Below are 16,372 nucleotides of genomic sequence, written 5' to 3'. Positions count from 1 at the left end.
CTTCTTTAATAAATCTATCAATGCAGAGGTGTAATGTTTGTGCAGGAATTTATCCTTTTTCACTGCAATCAGACATTTTGGGCTCACATAAAGAAAATCTTGTTTGGTTTTCAGGTCAATCAGTGAGTGTGACACATGCGAGTACAAATTTCGTACTTCCATGTACTTTTCACAAAGTCAATACAAATTTAAAATAACATCATGTGTGTCTGAAGTATGCTACATTCAACCTTATCACTGAGTGTCTGAAATGTACATTTCCTGATGATTGTCTCTAAAGTACAACACGACTTAACCTGGCCTTGAAAAGTCCACACAGCTTGCAGCAATAAAACCCCCGGCAATAAATTCTTTACGGCGGTGAGACACTCTTTTATGCCCACAATGCTGTTCATTCCAGTCTGACATGAAAACAACTTTTCCTCTACTTCAAGGAACTCAGTATCTTTTCAATTTCATACTAAGCGTTGCTGGGGAATGTTTTATTTAGCCTTATCATGTGCAGACAAAATTGAAAGGCCTATATCTAATTAGTTCCTTCATATCTACACAGCAGCAGGGAGGAATGGGGTTTGAAATGAACAGATTTCCCACGAGAGGGCAGGTCTTCTGCTTTTCTCTCCTCGCATATCTGACCGTGACACTGTGAAGTTTTAAGCATGCAGTGTCCTATCACTCACTATCTGGCCACAGCATTATCACATTTTCACCTTGTCCTGCCATGCACGGACTATAACGAAGGCGGCTCGGATTATTTCACGACGCCAAGACACGGACAGACATTTGAGTCGTCATACCTTTGGATCCAGATGAACGAAGAGCCTTTGTTTCTTCTTGGTTGTCAGTGCAGGATAGAAGAAAGTGATTGACAGCTCCTCGTGACAGCTGTCACCACGCTGTTGCGCCTCGACTCTGCTGGGGTCAGCAAGACTGACCACCACGGAGGTTAAGGGGAGACAACTGAGTGGGACTGTGGGAGTAAGAGGGTTGGGGAGGAGGAAGATGGGGGCCGAGGAAGAGAGGACATTTTTAGAAAAAGAAGGGTGGGGTGAAGAGTGAAAGTAGGGGGGGAGGTCTGGGAGAAGAGGTGGAGACTCCGACAGGGAGTGGATACACCAACATGCACACAGAAACACAACTCTGAGGTACCAGAGAGATACATTCTGCAAAAACACACCGAGTCAGCCGGGACGAGGGGGTTCAGAGATGAGAGGAGGCACTTCACAGGCCGGGAAATGAAGAGCAGAGAGGGATCGATGATAAACACATCAGAAAGTGGATTTTTGGAGTCAATAACAGAGCAGTAAACAAGTGTATGTGTAAGTGAAAAAACATCTTGGATATGTAGATACATTATCCTTTCATCACACTGTGTTTTTCCACTTTGCAGCGACACATTCATGAGCTACTGGCACATGGAGTGACAGGCCTGGCACTGCTGCTGCTGCAACCCAGTCACCAGAGTGGAGGTTGGCAAAGTACGTCTCTGTGAACCAAGGATATGATGAAACTTTATTTGCTGCAAACCAATTTTCAACTGTTTGTTGAAACAATGCTGTGCTTTGCTCGGCACCCACAAACACAGCTGGAGATGGCTCCTTGAAAACGCCCTTTTTTGTCCCTTTAAACACGCCCAGTTTTTGGTCACCAGAAACAGGGCGTGAAGGTTTCACACTTACTAATGTTGAAAAGCGGTCTACAAGTATTTTATCACAAAAGAATAAATAAATGACAACAAATACAGAAAACAAACAAAGAAAAGCATCAGTATCGGCCCACAATTTAACAATCTGTGCACCCTTAGTTTGTAATAATGACAAATGCTGCGTTTTAATTTAAAAAAATTTATTTGGTCCATCGGAACCTGAGATTGAAAATTAAACATACATATGTTTGTACACATATACTCATATCCCCCCCCCAGAAAAGATCAATAAAATATATATCACATTCATCAGAGTTCCATTTTTTTCAGCATTAGGTTTATTTTTTTGTTTCTATCATACTTTCATTTTTTCTTTACAAGTTTAAAAGGGTCAGTTAATTTTTTTCCCTCATTTTTTTGTTATCTTTTGTGTGGCTTAAGATTGCAAGTCTGTACAATTTACAAGGAGGGAACCAGACAAAGGAGAGGAGAGAAAAGGCGTTTTTTGTCTGCTGGAGTCTGTGAACGACCAGCTTTTCTCTTTCGACAGCAGGGGGCGCCTGTGACGCGCAGAAGAGTCACCACCACAACTTCACAGAAGAGGAGTAGGTTCATAGGACACCAGCACAGAGCCAAAAATGACAATTATGACAAAAAAGAAAACCCAAACATAGTATAAAACAAAAAAAAAAAAAATCTCATGTAAATGTAAAGTGATCCAGCGGTGACACTGAATTTTGAGGTGCCTCGTCATTGCAGGTGTTTCAGTGCAGGTTCAGTTCTCGTCAAGCTAATCCCTCCGGGCTCCAAGTAAAGCCGTAAATCATCACATTCCTTTATCTGTCATTCATCAGTTCAGTATTAATATATTCATCAGACAACAGGCCTGCAAATCACTTCTAACAACAAATAAATTACACACTTCACAGCTGCTTTGGCTGCGAGCACGCACACACTCACACAGGGCAGACAGACATCTGTAAAAGTGGTCATTAGGTTTCTTTGGAGAGCATATTTACAGTTACTTCAGGTTCAGGTTTCCTCACGGAAACGTTTACGCTGCTGTAGTAGTTTTTCTCGTCGTGAAGGACAGCCCACCAGAGCTGGTGGAGGAAGTAAGACTGCAAGCATTCGCCGCAAGCATTCGGGACACGGTGCTGCCATTTACCATCAGCGCTGACAATGCCAACACAAGAAGGGACGATGCTCGTGAGGTTCAGCACTTGTTTAACTCAAAGTCGCTGAGCTCAATGAGTCCTCAACTGAATCTTTAATGTTTGGACTCTGAACATAAAAAAAAAAAATCGCATTTTTATCCCGGCATTTTGCTCATCAGCTTTCAAGTTTTTCCCCTTTTCACCACATAAAAGTAAGACATCAACTCTGACTCGACAAACAATCTCCCGCTCCTTCCTGTAACTGTAGTACCGCGTTACACTTCCCCCTCTCTCTGATAAAACATCTATGCTGCCATGGTCGAGGACCCAAACATCCTTAACGAAACAGGCGTAATGGCTTTGACACGGGAGAGATCGGAAGCGGGTGGGGCCCTGAAAGAGCACCTACGTAAAAACAGCTGTAGGCAACCCAGCGCAGCCCAAACTGCGAGGAACTCGACTATTTTCTGTGTCACCACGTGTCCCAGAGGCCCCTTTCTCTCTCTTGTTATGTGTGCATGCAGTCTGACAAAACGGTAATTTGTTATTACACGAGGACACTGTGCTGTCGCTAATGTGCTGTCGGTGTACTCTAGTGGGAGGGATGGCCCAGATGCTCGCGCTGCACCCGAGCAAACAAAAATGGTCCCCGACCTCCCAAAGTAAACTCAGGCAGCTCCTCTTAAGAGCTCCCCTATGGCAAACCGACTGTTCAAACAGCCACTAGCTCCTCTAGCACTCCCGGGGTACGCTCAAGTGTAAATCAACACACTGGCAAACTGTTGACGTGCGGAAAATAGACAAATACTCACTGACCTTCAGTACCAAAAAAAACATAAGAGATCAAACACAAATTTTTGAGCGCAAGACACAGCATTAAATCACCTTATGTAATGTCTAGAGGGCCGAGCTGCTCCCAAAGTGTGAATTTATGTGTTAAGATATAAACTGCTTGAGAAAAGCCAGCGTGCCTGAGGGGAAAACTACAAAGCCGGTCATGTAATGACTCGCCTCCAGCGTTTAGACCCCAAACTGAGGCTGAGTGAAAATTAAAGTAAGAAAAAAAGCGAAAATTGTATGTTAGTCTATCAAAACATGAGGGCGGGGAATCTATTATGTGTCAGGGACGAACAACACAGAGACAGAAAGATGCTATTCCAGCTACACCTGCCACACACACAAGCTCACTGTACAAAATGGGTTTGGTCCTGAGCTAGAGAGAGCGCTAGACAGCACTGCAGTGATGATGGAGAGTGGGGACAGACAGTACTGTGTATGAATGATGGCTTTTCCTACGACCTCAAAAACACAAATATGGACAAGACGGCAATGAGGGTCGTGTGTAAAATGAGTAAGACCGGTGTGTATCCTGAAATAAAACACAAAAAAAAGAAACGTGTGAGTAAAACTACATGTTTGGCTCATTAAGTACCATACTGAGGGCTGTGTGAGATCAACTCCACCCCTGACGTCTCCTGCTTTGTGAGCTGTCCTCGCGGACGACACAGGGGGTAAGTGTCCGGTTGCTGCGGGTGATTGGCTCATAGGTTGTGGGCCGGCGAATGGCTCAGTAGTTACGGCACTCCACCCTGACTTCACAGGTCGTCTCAAGGAAACTCAGGGGTGACAGCGCTTGTACCAAAAAAAAAGAAAACAAAAAAAAAGTCCAGATTTTTAAGTCGTCTGGAACTGGATCCAGCTGGGTGAAAAATTGTTTTGTGAGTAAGTCCCGGTCACCCCGTGTGGCCCGCATCCCTCATTTCATCCTGACATGGCACATCCACTTGGCAAGGGAGAGAGAGAGCACTCGCCGGATGAAAACTTCAGCATTAATGGAGCTCAGACTGTAAACGCTGCCCGTTTATGCTTTACATTCAGGTGTGTGTTCATCCAACAAAAGACAAGCTAATACACACACCACTCGCCCTCCCTTGCCTGGTTTTCCAGTGGTCTGACAGTTCATTAGACTACAGTCTGCATGTGTGAGTTAGTGGGCGGTGGTCATAGCGGCCGGGGCCGGTGCAGGCCGTCAATGTCCGGGGTGAGCTGGGGGCTGTGGGTGGCCTTGGTGGGCGTCCAGTCTCCGAGGGAGGCCTGTGCTGCCTTGCGGTGAGCCAGGCGGTGGGTGATGGAGAAGCCGGCGTTTCCTTCCAGCTGGGAAAGCACCACCAGCACCTGCCTGCAGGGGTGGACAGAGAACACAAATACGGTATTTTTTTTATGTTGCGTTGTGTATAGTGTACTGAAGTAAGACAAGAGGGTGAGAAGAGGGGCTGAAAAAAGGAATCCTAATTAATAGTATCTGGAAAATCTTTACAAACTGCAAGTAGCTGCAGTAATTACATTGAAATTCAATAATAATAACCATTGTTCTGAGAAATTGCAGTCAGTCTCACATTTCAAATAAAGAGCTGCTGAATAAAAAATAAACAAAAAAAGAAATCTCAAAGCCTGCCTATTAAATCTGACTGTTAATCAGACTTCATCTACTTGTTCATGTATTTTATTCATGATAGCTTTTTATTGATTTATTCTATTTTTGATAGTGTTTTATTTAGGCATTTTATTTTTGCATTCTATTACTGGCAGTGTATTCTCTCTATAGTTTGCTCATGATAGTCCGTTCTCGGTTCAGTGCTTCCTGGGGTATTGCTTTATTTATTGTGTGACATTTTGTTTTTTTGAAAAGCGCTACACAAATATAGGCCGACTGGTTGGCAGCTGACGGACTCGACTACATCAACATTTTTGCCCCATTCCACATTCCATTTAATTAAAATACATGTGAATTAGTTTAGAACTTTTCGATATAACTATTAATTTTTTTTTATATTAATAAATCTCATAAGGGAAGCCTGCCATAAACTATAAATCCGGATGAGAGAAACTTCAAAGTCTCTGCATCAAACAAAATGTATTCTTCTGGCCTTTCCTCAGTTTGCCACTGGTCTTGGAACAGTTTATTAGTTAGTCAGCAAAGTTAAAACTAGAATAGGAGGAAGATGAGTTGATTAATCAGCACTCTGGAGTAGCTTGTTTTTCTGACTCTATTTTGAGGACAAGAGGAGGAAATACTGTGACAGGAAATGAGAAAGGTAAAAACTGGCTTCCTGCGGCTGTTATTCACACTTCCATCGTCTTTAAGGATGTCTGAGTACTCTGCAGTGAGAATTATATCTTGTGCTGAATGCGATTACCTACTGTAGCTGCTAAATGCTTTTGCCAGTGAACTGATTGTGTAACAGTATGTGAGTAAGAACATCAGAAAAAAAAATAAGAGTGTGATACTGCAGCAGTGAGTGTTTTAATCAAGTGAACTGACGTAATGTTCTTGTTAGATCGGAGAAAAAGACATTTAAATAGATGGCATTCATGCATGGTGACTTTTTAGTGTCCTGTTACGCGGGACATAACTTCAAGAGGATATGGTACTAAATTCACATTAATGTGTGCTGTAATCCGACTGAAACATTCACACAGTAGATGTGCAAAGAACCTAGATTAAGACCTAATAAAATGTGAACAGCTCCACTGTGCTGCAGATATTTTCAGGTTTTTAAAGCTTTAATGGGCAGAGAAAAATGGGGACCAACAGAAAACAAAGGCACCTCTAATTGTGCGGAGACCAGCCTTGAATAGATTAATAAGAAATACAGTGCTAATCCTCTGGGATCACAGCGTTTATATAAGTGTGTACAGATATATAATCGTCTAAATGGGTGGATGTTTGCTGCACCTGTACCAAATGTTCCCAGAGCAGCTAATCTCTTCACCTGTTATGTATTCAGGTTTGCTTCCTTCAAAGAAAAATACAGCTTGATGAAAACAGACCTTCAGAGTTGTGTGTATGTGAGGAAGAAAGAGGGAATGTAGGCTACGCACCTGTGCAGAGGTGGGACGCTGTCGATGGTCTTGAGGCTGCCGCGCGTGGACACCACATTGAAGCTGTCAGTGCAGTCGCAGGAGACATGGAGGTAGTATTTGGGGTGGCGGTTCTCAACCACCACGATGAGCCCTGCCCAGCCGTGGGTCAGGTAGTAGCAGGTCATGCCCTCGCGGCCCTGAGAGAACACGAACGGACATGATCAGTTTACAATTCCTACGACCAAATCCAATGCTATATAAATTATAGTGTCATTTCAGTTAATAAACATGTTTAATATTACATTATAGACATTAATAAGCACTTGTAAGAAATGTGTTACCGGTCATAGACGGCTTAAGAATGTCATTAAAATAATTATAATAAAAACATTTAATGATAATTAATATAAATAATTATATATAATTGTTATACAAAAATATTTAGCACGTTTAACTAACTTACCCTAATAAGTCATTGATGGACGAAGACATCTATGTATTGTGTTGCAGTTAGCATGCTAACCAGCTAGCCCTGGGCCTCAAAACCTCTTTCTTCCAGCAGTTCAAAGCTCCTGTGCTAACACTCTCCTGGTAGTTTGGCTAGCTGCACGGCTAACTGAGCTAACAAGCTAACACGAGCTACATGCCATTGATGTATAAACAGAATACAGTAAGCAGCAGTTAGCGGTGACTCTGGTGATATGCTGCCCCTATTTGTTGGGAGTACAGTATGAAATCAACAGGTGGCCCATTCCTGCATATTGAACCATAAATGAAGATTAATGCATAATTTATTAAACATAAAAATGCACTTATTACCACTGCACTGAGAACAATGCCTCATTAATGTTAAGGTTATTCAGGTTATGTTGTTACAAGGACCTTAATTTAAAGGGCGACTGAAAGTAACTGAAAACTGGCTGTGGTGCAGAAGGAAGGATTTGTGTTTGCGTGTATAAAATTAGTGCTGAATCCAATTTGTATTCAATAAACAAACCTCATATACCCACATATATGCCTGAGGCTGGTACAAGTGTAGAGAGATATATCTGATAGCATAAAAAAAGGCTAAATAAGTTTTCCTGCATACAATGAACCTTGTGGCTGCTCTGCACTCTGGTCTGCTGGGGCTACTATCTGCAGAGAGACTGTTAAGAAACCAAAAACTAACATCAGATTATAATGTAGCTATACTGACATCACTAGCCGCAGTATTCCTCAGTAGTGTTAAAATGCTTTTAAGACGGCATTCTGCATTCACAGTAACAGCTCTCTCCGGAGGTGAGATGACTGTTTGCTGATCTCTCTCTTCTGCTTGTAATAAAGTGAATGCAAGTGTAGCTAAACTGCTTTAGCTGCTGTCATTTCACATCCAGTGACACAGTTACAGCATGCAGTAATCCCACTGTAACTAAAAAATATCTGTCATGTGCTCGGAATACAAAACTCCAGCCTGCTATAATTATTTATTAACACCCCCGCTCAAAAACAATCTTTTTTTACCTACATTGTTAAGACACTAGAGTTTTGTGTGTGCACTCCAGAGAGAGCACTTGGCCTCATCTAGCTCGAGCGGTGAATTCCTGTTGAGCTGAACGACTTAACAAAGATGATCTCAAGTGTTTAAAAAGCTCTGTCATCCTCTGAAATACCAGCCACTGTGACAGCACTTTTCAGGAAAGCGCAGTTCATGGGAGCCAGAATAATTTGTGTCCACGGGTGTGAGTGGCTGTGTGTGTGTATGTGTGTGTGTGGAGGAGAGATAATGTGCACGCACTTGCATGTGTTAAGGCAGAATGGGATTCGGGACTCTGCAGAGGAAATCTAAAGCGTTATCTCAAAAGTGGCTTACCGAGGTGCAAGCATTCTCCGGCTTCACAAGCACATATATTATATTCAAAGATGAACAAACTGTGTGTGTGTGTGTGTGTGTGTGTGTGTGTGTGTGTGTGAGAGACAAGGAGATGGGAGGGCAGAAAAAATGACACAATAACTGATATCCTTATTCGTTCTTCTGAACAGAGCACGTCTCTCACCTCGTGTCTTTCCCCTTTGTTTTCTGTGAGGAGAATAATGGCGTCAGCTAGCGTGGTGGCGGTCGCCTCCACCTGCTCCACCATCACCTGCCTAGAGCTATAGATGGCGAGGATGTAACCGGGGAAGTCTTGGCTGGGCCGCCTCGCCGCTCCACTGGTGGGGCTGGAGACTGCGAAGGAGACGTTCATATGCTTGAGAATATGCTCCAGCATTTTTAAAGTTGAACGAATGGTAATGGTGATTAAATATACATCATATCTGAACACCTACTGGGCGTGGGCGGACCTCCCGTGCTGCTGACATTCATCTGCCAGTGGTTGAAGGCGCAGCAGACGACCGCGTACTCCCCCGGCTCCAGCATCACATCGCAGCCTACAAACTTCTTCACTGCTCGCTTGCTGTGCGCCAACAAGCGGCCCAGAGTCAGCTTGTTGCCGCTGCCAAATGAGGCGCGAAACACCATGATGCACAGGTCCAGAAGGTGGCTGTCGGCCGTGTCCGAACGCCTGGAGGGAGGGAGAGGGGATGAATGGGTGAAGGTGAGGACCATGAATAAACCCACAGGCGACGTCAGTTATTGGTTTGTGGACTTCTGTTTTGAAGCCTCAAATCTGGCATTAGGGCCCTCACCATCTTGTTTTTTTGGAGACAGAAGTTACCATATTTGGGTGAGTTGTTGATATTGATATTGTTGTTGATATTTTTAAGTAGTTTTGAACATGGGGAGGCAAGCCCTATCATAAATTGGCTAAATTCTTGCAAAAGAAAGGGTAACAGTTGCTAGCTTGTTTAGGTTCATACTGTTAGCGACCAGCAACCAATATGCTAGTTTAAAAGTAGTTGTTGTTGTTTCCTGTAGCGGCGGGAATTTTGAAAACAGTAACATGCAGTCCACATCTGGTCTAACCAACAGTCTACGTCCAGTCATTTTCTCATAAGCTTCCATACAATCGAACTTCTTCTCGCAACCAGGGGCAAAAATGAAGGTTTTAGAGCACATCAGCATTGGCCTCACTCTTCATGCTCCATCCACTGTTCATACTGTCTGTATTGGGGACTAAAAAAAATGCTGACGGCCGTCCCATTTACCTGCTTCCCTCCTGGAAGAGGGCAAACTCCAACGCCGTCCTCTCCAGCACGGTGAGGGCTGTGACGGTGACCGGCCCGCTCGCCTTGCTGGGGAAACAGCCCTGCAGCCTCACCTCCTGCCAGTCTGAGTGGATCTTGCAGATGTCCACTGAGTCAAAGTACCTGTAGGAGGAGGACATGGATGAAAGAACAGAGCCTTCTTTAGTATATGCACATATAGCATCAAGCCTGCATGTTTCTTGTGAGACACCAACAATTTGACCAGCTGCTCTCCCCCCGCCTGTCGTGAGCTAAATCTATTTGTATGCACAAGCAACTCTTTAACATTAGCATAGCCTCTGAGGGTGCCGCCGTACAAACACCGTTTACCTTGCTAACATATCAGACCTCCTCCTTCAAAGACGGAGGCCCCGGGAGACATTCTCCTCCCTCACTTTCAGTCTGTTTTTCATTGTTTCATCACTACCTGACCTCGCTGTCTTACATCTTACTTTTGTCTTCTTGACGATCAGGATGAAGAGAGAGAAAGAAACTGCTGGTATGCTGCTTTTTTACAGTAGGTTTTGATCATTGGAGATAAATGTCTGACATCCTTAATAATGAATATCAGCCATATTTGTCCACTTGATGCACATGAGACGACATAAGCGGCTTGATATTTGCCTGACAAAACGCCCACTTCCTCTTTTTCCACACTAAAACAAGTGGAGGCAGACACAGGCTGCAGGTTTGTCATAAAGCACAATGCTGAGATTATTTGTCTGTCTGAGAAAACGGTAAACAGTCGGAAGACAGATGGAATTCTGGTCACGGCTGAATACATTTTTCAGGTTGGAGTCGTTCAGGAGGCCAGACACATTGATCCTTCTCGACTTATGGCAACTCTTATTTTGTTAGACAAGAGGGACATGAAAAACATACACACACACAACTCATCTTTAGGTAAACCTGCTAACACGGTGGACTTTGTGACAACGTCCATTGATCAGACGAATAGAAGAAGAAGGTTTCAAGGCAAGTGCAGTCTGGTCCATGACCTCCCTTTTGTAAGATCAGGTTTTTCACAAAATTTAAAGCGTTCTGTTGAAAGCCACACAGATTCGACAATCTTTGTCACATTTTTCGCTCTAGATTGATTTTAGGGCTGTAATTCATTTGCCATTTCCAACATTGTGGTTCAGTTATGTTTGACTGCTGGGAAACAGGTTCCTTTTATGTTCCAGATTAGTTTCTGTTCTGTTTTCCATGAAACTGTGATGGGCAACTGTGTTTACTGACCTCCTCAAGGGCACTGACCAATGACAATTTTATGAAAGGCACATACACATAGAAAGAACAGCTAGAGGAACACTAGTCGATACGTGATGCTGTGTGTGATTGATTGACAGGATTAATCGAATATGACAAAACACAAGTCTTAGCCTCTGCCTGCAGGATCCGTGGCAACTGAAGCAGACACAACAAAACAACTCCATAACAAGAACATGGTGACAAACACAATGCCCTAAGAAAAAACATAAGAACTCTGTCACTCAGTCTGGTGTAAGTAACAGATGGTCAGCAAACTCCACAAAGACACAAGATTGCTAAGCCATCAGTCACTTTTAGCTTATCATGTGCATCTTAATGGCGCAATTAAAGGTGCACTATGTAGTTTTTGTGAAGAAATATTAATCAGAAGAGAAACTGTTTTTTTAAGCATACACAAACTAAATAAACAAACACTCTTTGTTCTCATGACTGAATAAAATGAATAAACAAACTGACCTTAAAGGACAACACAGTTTCATACTGTTTTACTTTGTTTATATGTGGCGGACCCTGCCACCTTTCTAGCTTCAAACAGTGATCTGGGGACCTTATTTTCCTCTGAGAACAGCTTGTTTATTCAGTTACAGAAATAATTAATATTTCTGAATTTGTATTATTACCTCATTAGTATTGTAAATATTTAAATTCTGAGTTTGAATTTCCTCGACTACATAGTGCCCCTCTAACGGACGAGTTCGAGAGAATTTCACCTGTGCTCAGTGAACTAAAGCTTCAATATTTGTTCTTCTAAACAGCTGGTGTTGGTGTAGATCTTTCTTGGGATAAATCTGCATAGGAAGTCATGCATTTCATATTTTCTGGTTTGTTTTTGGAATAAACAGGAGAGGAGCGAGAAAGTCTGAAATCTAGAACCACAAGGATTAGTCGATTAATCCTAGAAAGAAAATTGGTCGCCAAATATTTTGATAATTTAATTTCTCAAGCAAAAATGTCAAAATTTTGCTGTTTCCAGCTTCTTAAATGTGAGAATTTGCTGCTTTTCTTTGCTATTTATGAAAGTACATAAAGAGTATTTGGCAGGATAGATGCTGCCATGCCTCCTAAAGGCCACCAGGGGGAGAAAAGGTCTCCTGGGAATGAATAGTCTCACAGAGTGGGTTACTTTATGACACCATACCTACTCATCCACTCATGAGGAAGTTGTGGGTTGTCACTTAAAGCTTTGTGATGTCATTGTGGTTGTGTGTGTCTTGGTGAATAACAAGCCCACGGTTTCCTGAGCTGAACAAACCAAGAATGGTTTCGAACAGATTAGAAACACACATCTACCACTACAAAAGAAATTAAAATCATCTCTCTGTCCTTACTTTATAAAGTCTGTGTACTCCATCCAGAAGACACCCTCGCTGCTGCCGTGAGCCATCAGCTCGTGACGCAGGTGCTGCGGCCAGTCTGTCCACTCGTCCGACCAGCTGCCGTTCCACGAGAAGCGACCCCACGGGTTCCGCAGTCGCAGCAGCCTGAGGCGTGGGCAGAGAGCGACACGGAGGGAGGGAGATGATCAACAGGGAGGGAGCGACAAAAACAGGATCCAGTTAAAGTGTCTTTCAGTCAACGCACTATCCCATCTCTCCGCAGACTCATATTGCGCCTCTTATGGATGATTGCCTACTTTTTAACAACCCATTTCATTTTACTGCCTCCTCCCTACAGTGAGAAACTTGGGAGGTATAATGGAAAACCATATTGGAGAGTCCACACTTTCCAAAAAAAAAAAAGGGGGGGCAGGGGAATCACTGTTTCCAAGCTGCTTTTCATCTCCTCCGGCTCGTAGCAGGAGGACTCCGACCCATTTTAGATCAAGCACCGCGGCCCAATCTTCCACTCCGATTGCTTTATGGCAGTAAATTAAAGTGGCTGTGTGCGAGGCTCTTGAGCAAATTACACCTGGGATTTACGACCACTCTCAACTTCCTCTCACAGGTAGGTCGGAAGAAGCCCCCATTGTGTTGACTCACAATGCTATCATGATCAAAGTGATCAAGCTGGAGTGATGTGAACCCGTTCTCTGTTGGCAGCACACCTCCACCACATTTACGTATAAATCATCCAGGGAACACTTCAAAGTATGTGTCAGTTTTAAACTCAGGATACATTTCCATCAATATCTATGATGCATAAAATGTAGCTTTAAATCTGAGGGGAGACTTGTTTATGAATATGCTTTTTTAATGAGTAAACAAAATCTTTAAGACGTGGGTTCTTTACAAGGCTGTGCCAGTGAATCCTGCCCTATGAGTCAATGGTTTCTACTATGAAATCTACGACAGTTATGGCTAAGAAATGCAGCTGAAGGAACAGGAGGAAATAATTCAGCCATGAGACGACTAAGACGTAGATTTTTAAGTGGAAGAGCGTGCAGAGGAATATGTAATTCTGTGAGTTCTCATATCCTCACTGTTACTTCACATAGAAACATAAGATTTTCCAGGGTTAATATTACGATCCTGTATGTTTACGTTCTGGCAACCACATGACTATAGAGAAGAAAGCAGTCAGAGGTTAAGCTAGTTTCAATGGGCAACGTAATTAAGCCTACTCCGCAAATGGGTGAAAAAAAATCCAAAACTCGAGGAATGTTTTTTGAGCCTCTTCATAAAATATACTGCTGACGAAGAAAGTCAACAGACACATATAGGGAAAGAGAAACAGAAAGGCAAGACGAGCCGGTGTGTGTGCATTAAAGTGGACAAGTAAAGCAAGAGTGTGTAGGCAGACTTTTAAAACGACTCTAAAGAAAGATAGCTGATTTTTGAGTCTCATTCTCAGGTCGTCAGATACTGATGCTTTGACAGTACATTGATCTAAACGACAGATTGCATTATGCATTTTTTCCACCCACAATTTGCAGCGTATGCAACAGAATTTTAAGCTATGTGGTTTAATGTTTCTTGCCAAAATGCTACTAAAATAAAATAGATGTGTGAAGAAGATAGAGCAGATAGACGGAAGTCTAAAGAGAAATATCACGTGATCAGGATGGGATGTATCAAAGGGCAAAGACAGGCACGTAATGACTCTACTTCACATTCTTTCTATTGTCTGTTCATACCTGTAACCTTGAACGTCTCGTACATCCAGGACAGAATAGGCATGTCGAGGACGCAGACCCAGAGACTCGTAGACGACGTCGTCCACCTTCATGTTGCCTCCTCCACAGGACGCACCCATCAGAAACCTAACAAGGACGATACACAGTGGAAGATATATGAAACGGAACATTTTTTGTGCTTCTTTTGTAATTTCCAACTAATTATTATGTTAATTGTTTACTTATTAAATATTTTTCCAGAAAAGCCTCAAAATTAAAATCTTTTTTATTTCATTTTTTTTAATCCCATTTGGCAGCAAAGTACAAAAAGCAAATATGCAAAGCGTTTATTCTTGTGTACGTCAAATACGTCCCAATATGATTGCTGCTCCTTTGCTGATGTTAAAAACAGTAAGCGACTGTTGTCATGATGTTCCAGGCTGTTCCCCTTTGATATATTAAAAAATACTACAGGTTTTCTAACAGATGGACCTGCAGTTTGGCCACAGATGATTTTGCCCCTTTGGAGTTCAGTTAGCTGTCTCATGTTGCTTTGAAAGCTCACATATCAAAGTGCTCATTATCAGACCTCTTTTATTACTGAAATATGCTGCAAATTGGCATTCAAGCACCTTTGCAGCTTCATAACACCTGAGTGTTTGTAGTTGTGATGACAGGATGTTAAATCAGTGTTTTTCCAAGTAGATGTTTACTGTATTACCTGTATTGTAAAAGTACCTATTCATAGTGTAATAATATAGTAAAACAAAGAGCAAATGACAAGCAAAGCCAGCAAAGACAAATTTCCATGTCTCTTACCCAGCCTCCTTGGAGCTGAGCATCTTGGCCCAGATGAGGTCTGTATCGATGGGCTCCTCCCGAGGGTTGGTGGAGCTGACCTGGAGCATCAGGGAATCGCATGGAGCCCCCGTCAGTGTGGCCAGGCCCTCGATGGCACGCCCTGCCTGCAGGGCAAAGTAGGAGCCATGGAGTTTGGCCAGGGCCTTCTCAATCAGCGCCACCCATAGCTGCTTCCTCTGAGCCTGGAACGATGGGAAACAGAAGAGGGAAAATATTGAGTCATATCTCAATCAAGAGTGAGCTCACTGATGGAGGCACGTTCGAAACAGGATGTTGAGTTTTAAGGTGTTGGCTCTAAACCTGTTGGCTGTGACTCAAGTGTTTAAAGGTTTGTGAACATGATAACTTGGTAGAAAAAGTGGAAAGTCCACACATGTGACAGCTTATCATTTCGTCAAAGAATTCGTGAAGGAATCCACTTTGACCTGGCCTACCCAACACCAGCGCTGTTCCTTTCTCTAGTTCTTTGAGGTTGGCGGTGCGAGGTAGTCTCAACAAGATTATGCAGATACTGTCCGACAGGTTTTACAGTGCGTCTCTGCAGCATCATGAGAGCGCCTGGTTTTGTTTCCCTCCGCTTTATTTGTTGCATAATGCAATACTTCATCTGACTGCTGATTAATTAGACCTCGAGGTGCAATCCTTCTCTGTGGGCTCCTTTGAGACATGCTAGTGATAAAAAGCCAGATAATGAATGAACTTGAACTTACATTAAGAAGTTAATATGACACTGATGTTAGGTTGAAAGTCCATCAACGAGGCAGAGATGAATACTCATGAACAAGCACAGAGCAACTTATGAATGCATTCCTTATTCATAAATCACACAATATATACTGTATGTCTAATAAGCTATACTTCAAATGTCCTTGCTGCTTCTGAAAGACTCAGTCGGACTCACAATGGACAGAAGGATCAAAAGCTGATCCTACATTACCTACTACACAACCCAACGCTGAATAAAGTGATGTCACTAGAGGCAAATGAATGGACTTTGCGCAGCCCCCACCGGGGCCATAAAACTTTTATTCCCTTTAAACACACTGTGAAGTGAAAAGTCAGTACGAAGGCCACGGGTCAAACATATTATATCCTCCGCTTTCCCTTGATAATGAGTTAAATTTTATTCATTCGAGATGACGAGTTATTTATGTGGTTAACGGATAATACATTTCTCGAGATCTCAAGAAAACAAGCTTTGTTATCCACACATCCGGTTGTTCTCGGTACTTATTGACTAATCTGTATCAGATGCCATGTCAGCATGCATACATAACGTCTTGACAAGTGTAGCAACTGAACATCTTTTTAAATCAGTTTGAGATCTCGGGGCTTAAGCTTTATGGGGCCATTTTA

General features: G+C 42.8%; 1 protein-coding gene across 2 annotated transcripts in view; it reads right to left on the bottom strand.

Moving 5' to 3' along the window:
- Positions 1-1,828: 1,828 nt before the first annotated feature.
- The window catches only part of capn15 (calpain 15), a 46,510-nt gene continuing 31,966 nt past the window's right edge, over positions 1,829-16,372 (bottom strand). For both annotated transcript variants that reach the window (XM_073490280.1, XM_073490279.1), the window contains exons 5-12: positions 14,975-15,198; positions 14,177-14,302; positions 12,432-12,584; positions 9,793-9,954; positions 8,974-9,209; positions 8,703-8,872; positions 6,685-6,863; positions 1,829-4,981 (exon numbers count right to left, since the gene is read on the bottom strand). In XM_073490280.1, coding sequence (XP_073346381.1) covers positions 4,804-4,981; positions 6,685-6,863; positions 8,703-8,872; positions 8,974-9,209; positions 9,793-9,954; positions 12,432-12,584; positions 14,177-14,302; positions 14,975-15,198 — 1,428 coding nt within the window. In that variant the 3' untranslated portion in view covers positions 1,829-4,803. The remainder of the gene's footprint in view (positions 4,982-6,684; positions 6,864-8,702; positions 8,873-8,973; positions 9,210-9,792; positions 9,955-12,431; positions 12,585-14,176; positions 14,303-14,974; positions 15,199-16,372) is intronic.

This window comes from Pagrus major, chromosome 20, assembly GCF_040436345.1.
Source record: "Pagrus major chromosome 20, Pma_NU_1.0".
NCBI lineage: Eukaryota > Metazoa > Chordata > Actinopteri > Spariformes > Sparidae > Pagrus > Pagrus major.
Note: the sequence above shows the minus strand (reverse complement) of the source record. Positions and strands in the feature narration are given on the sequence as shown.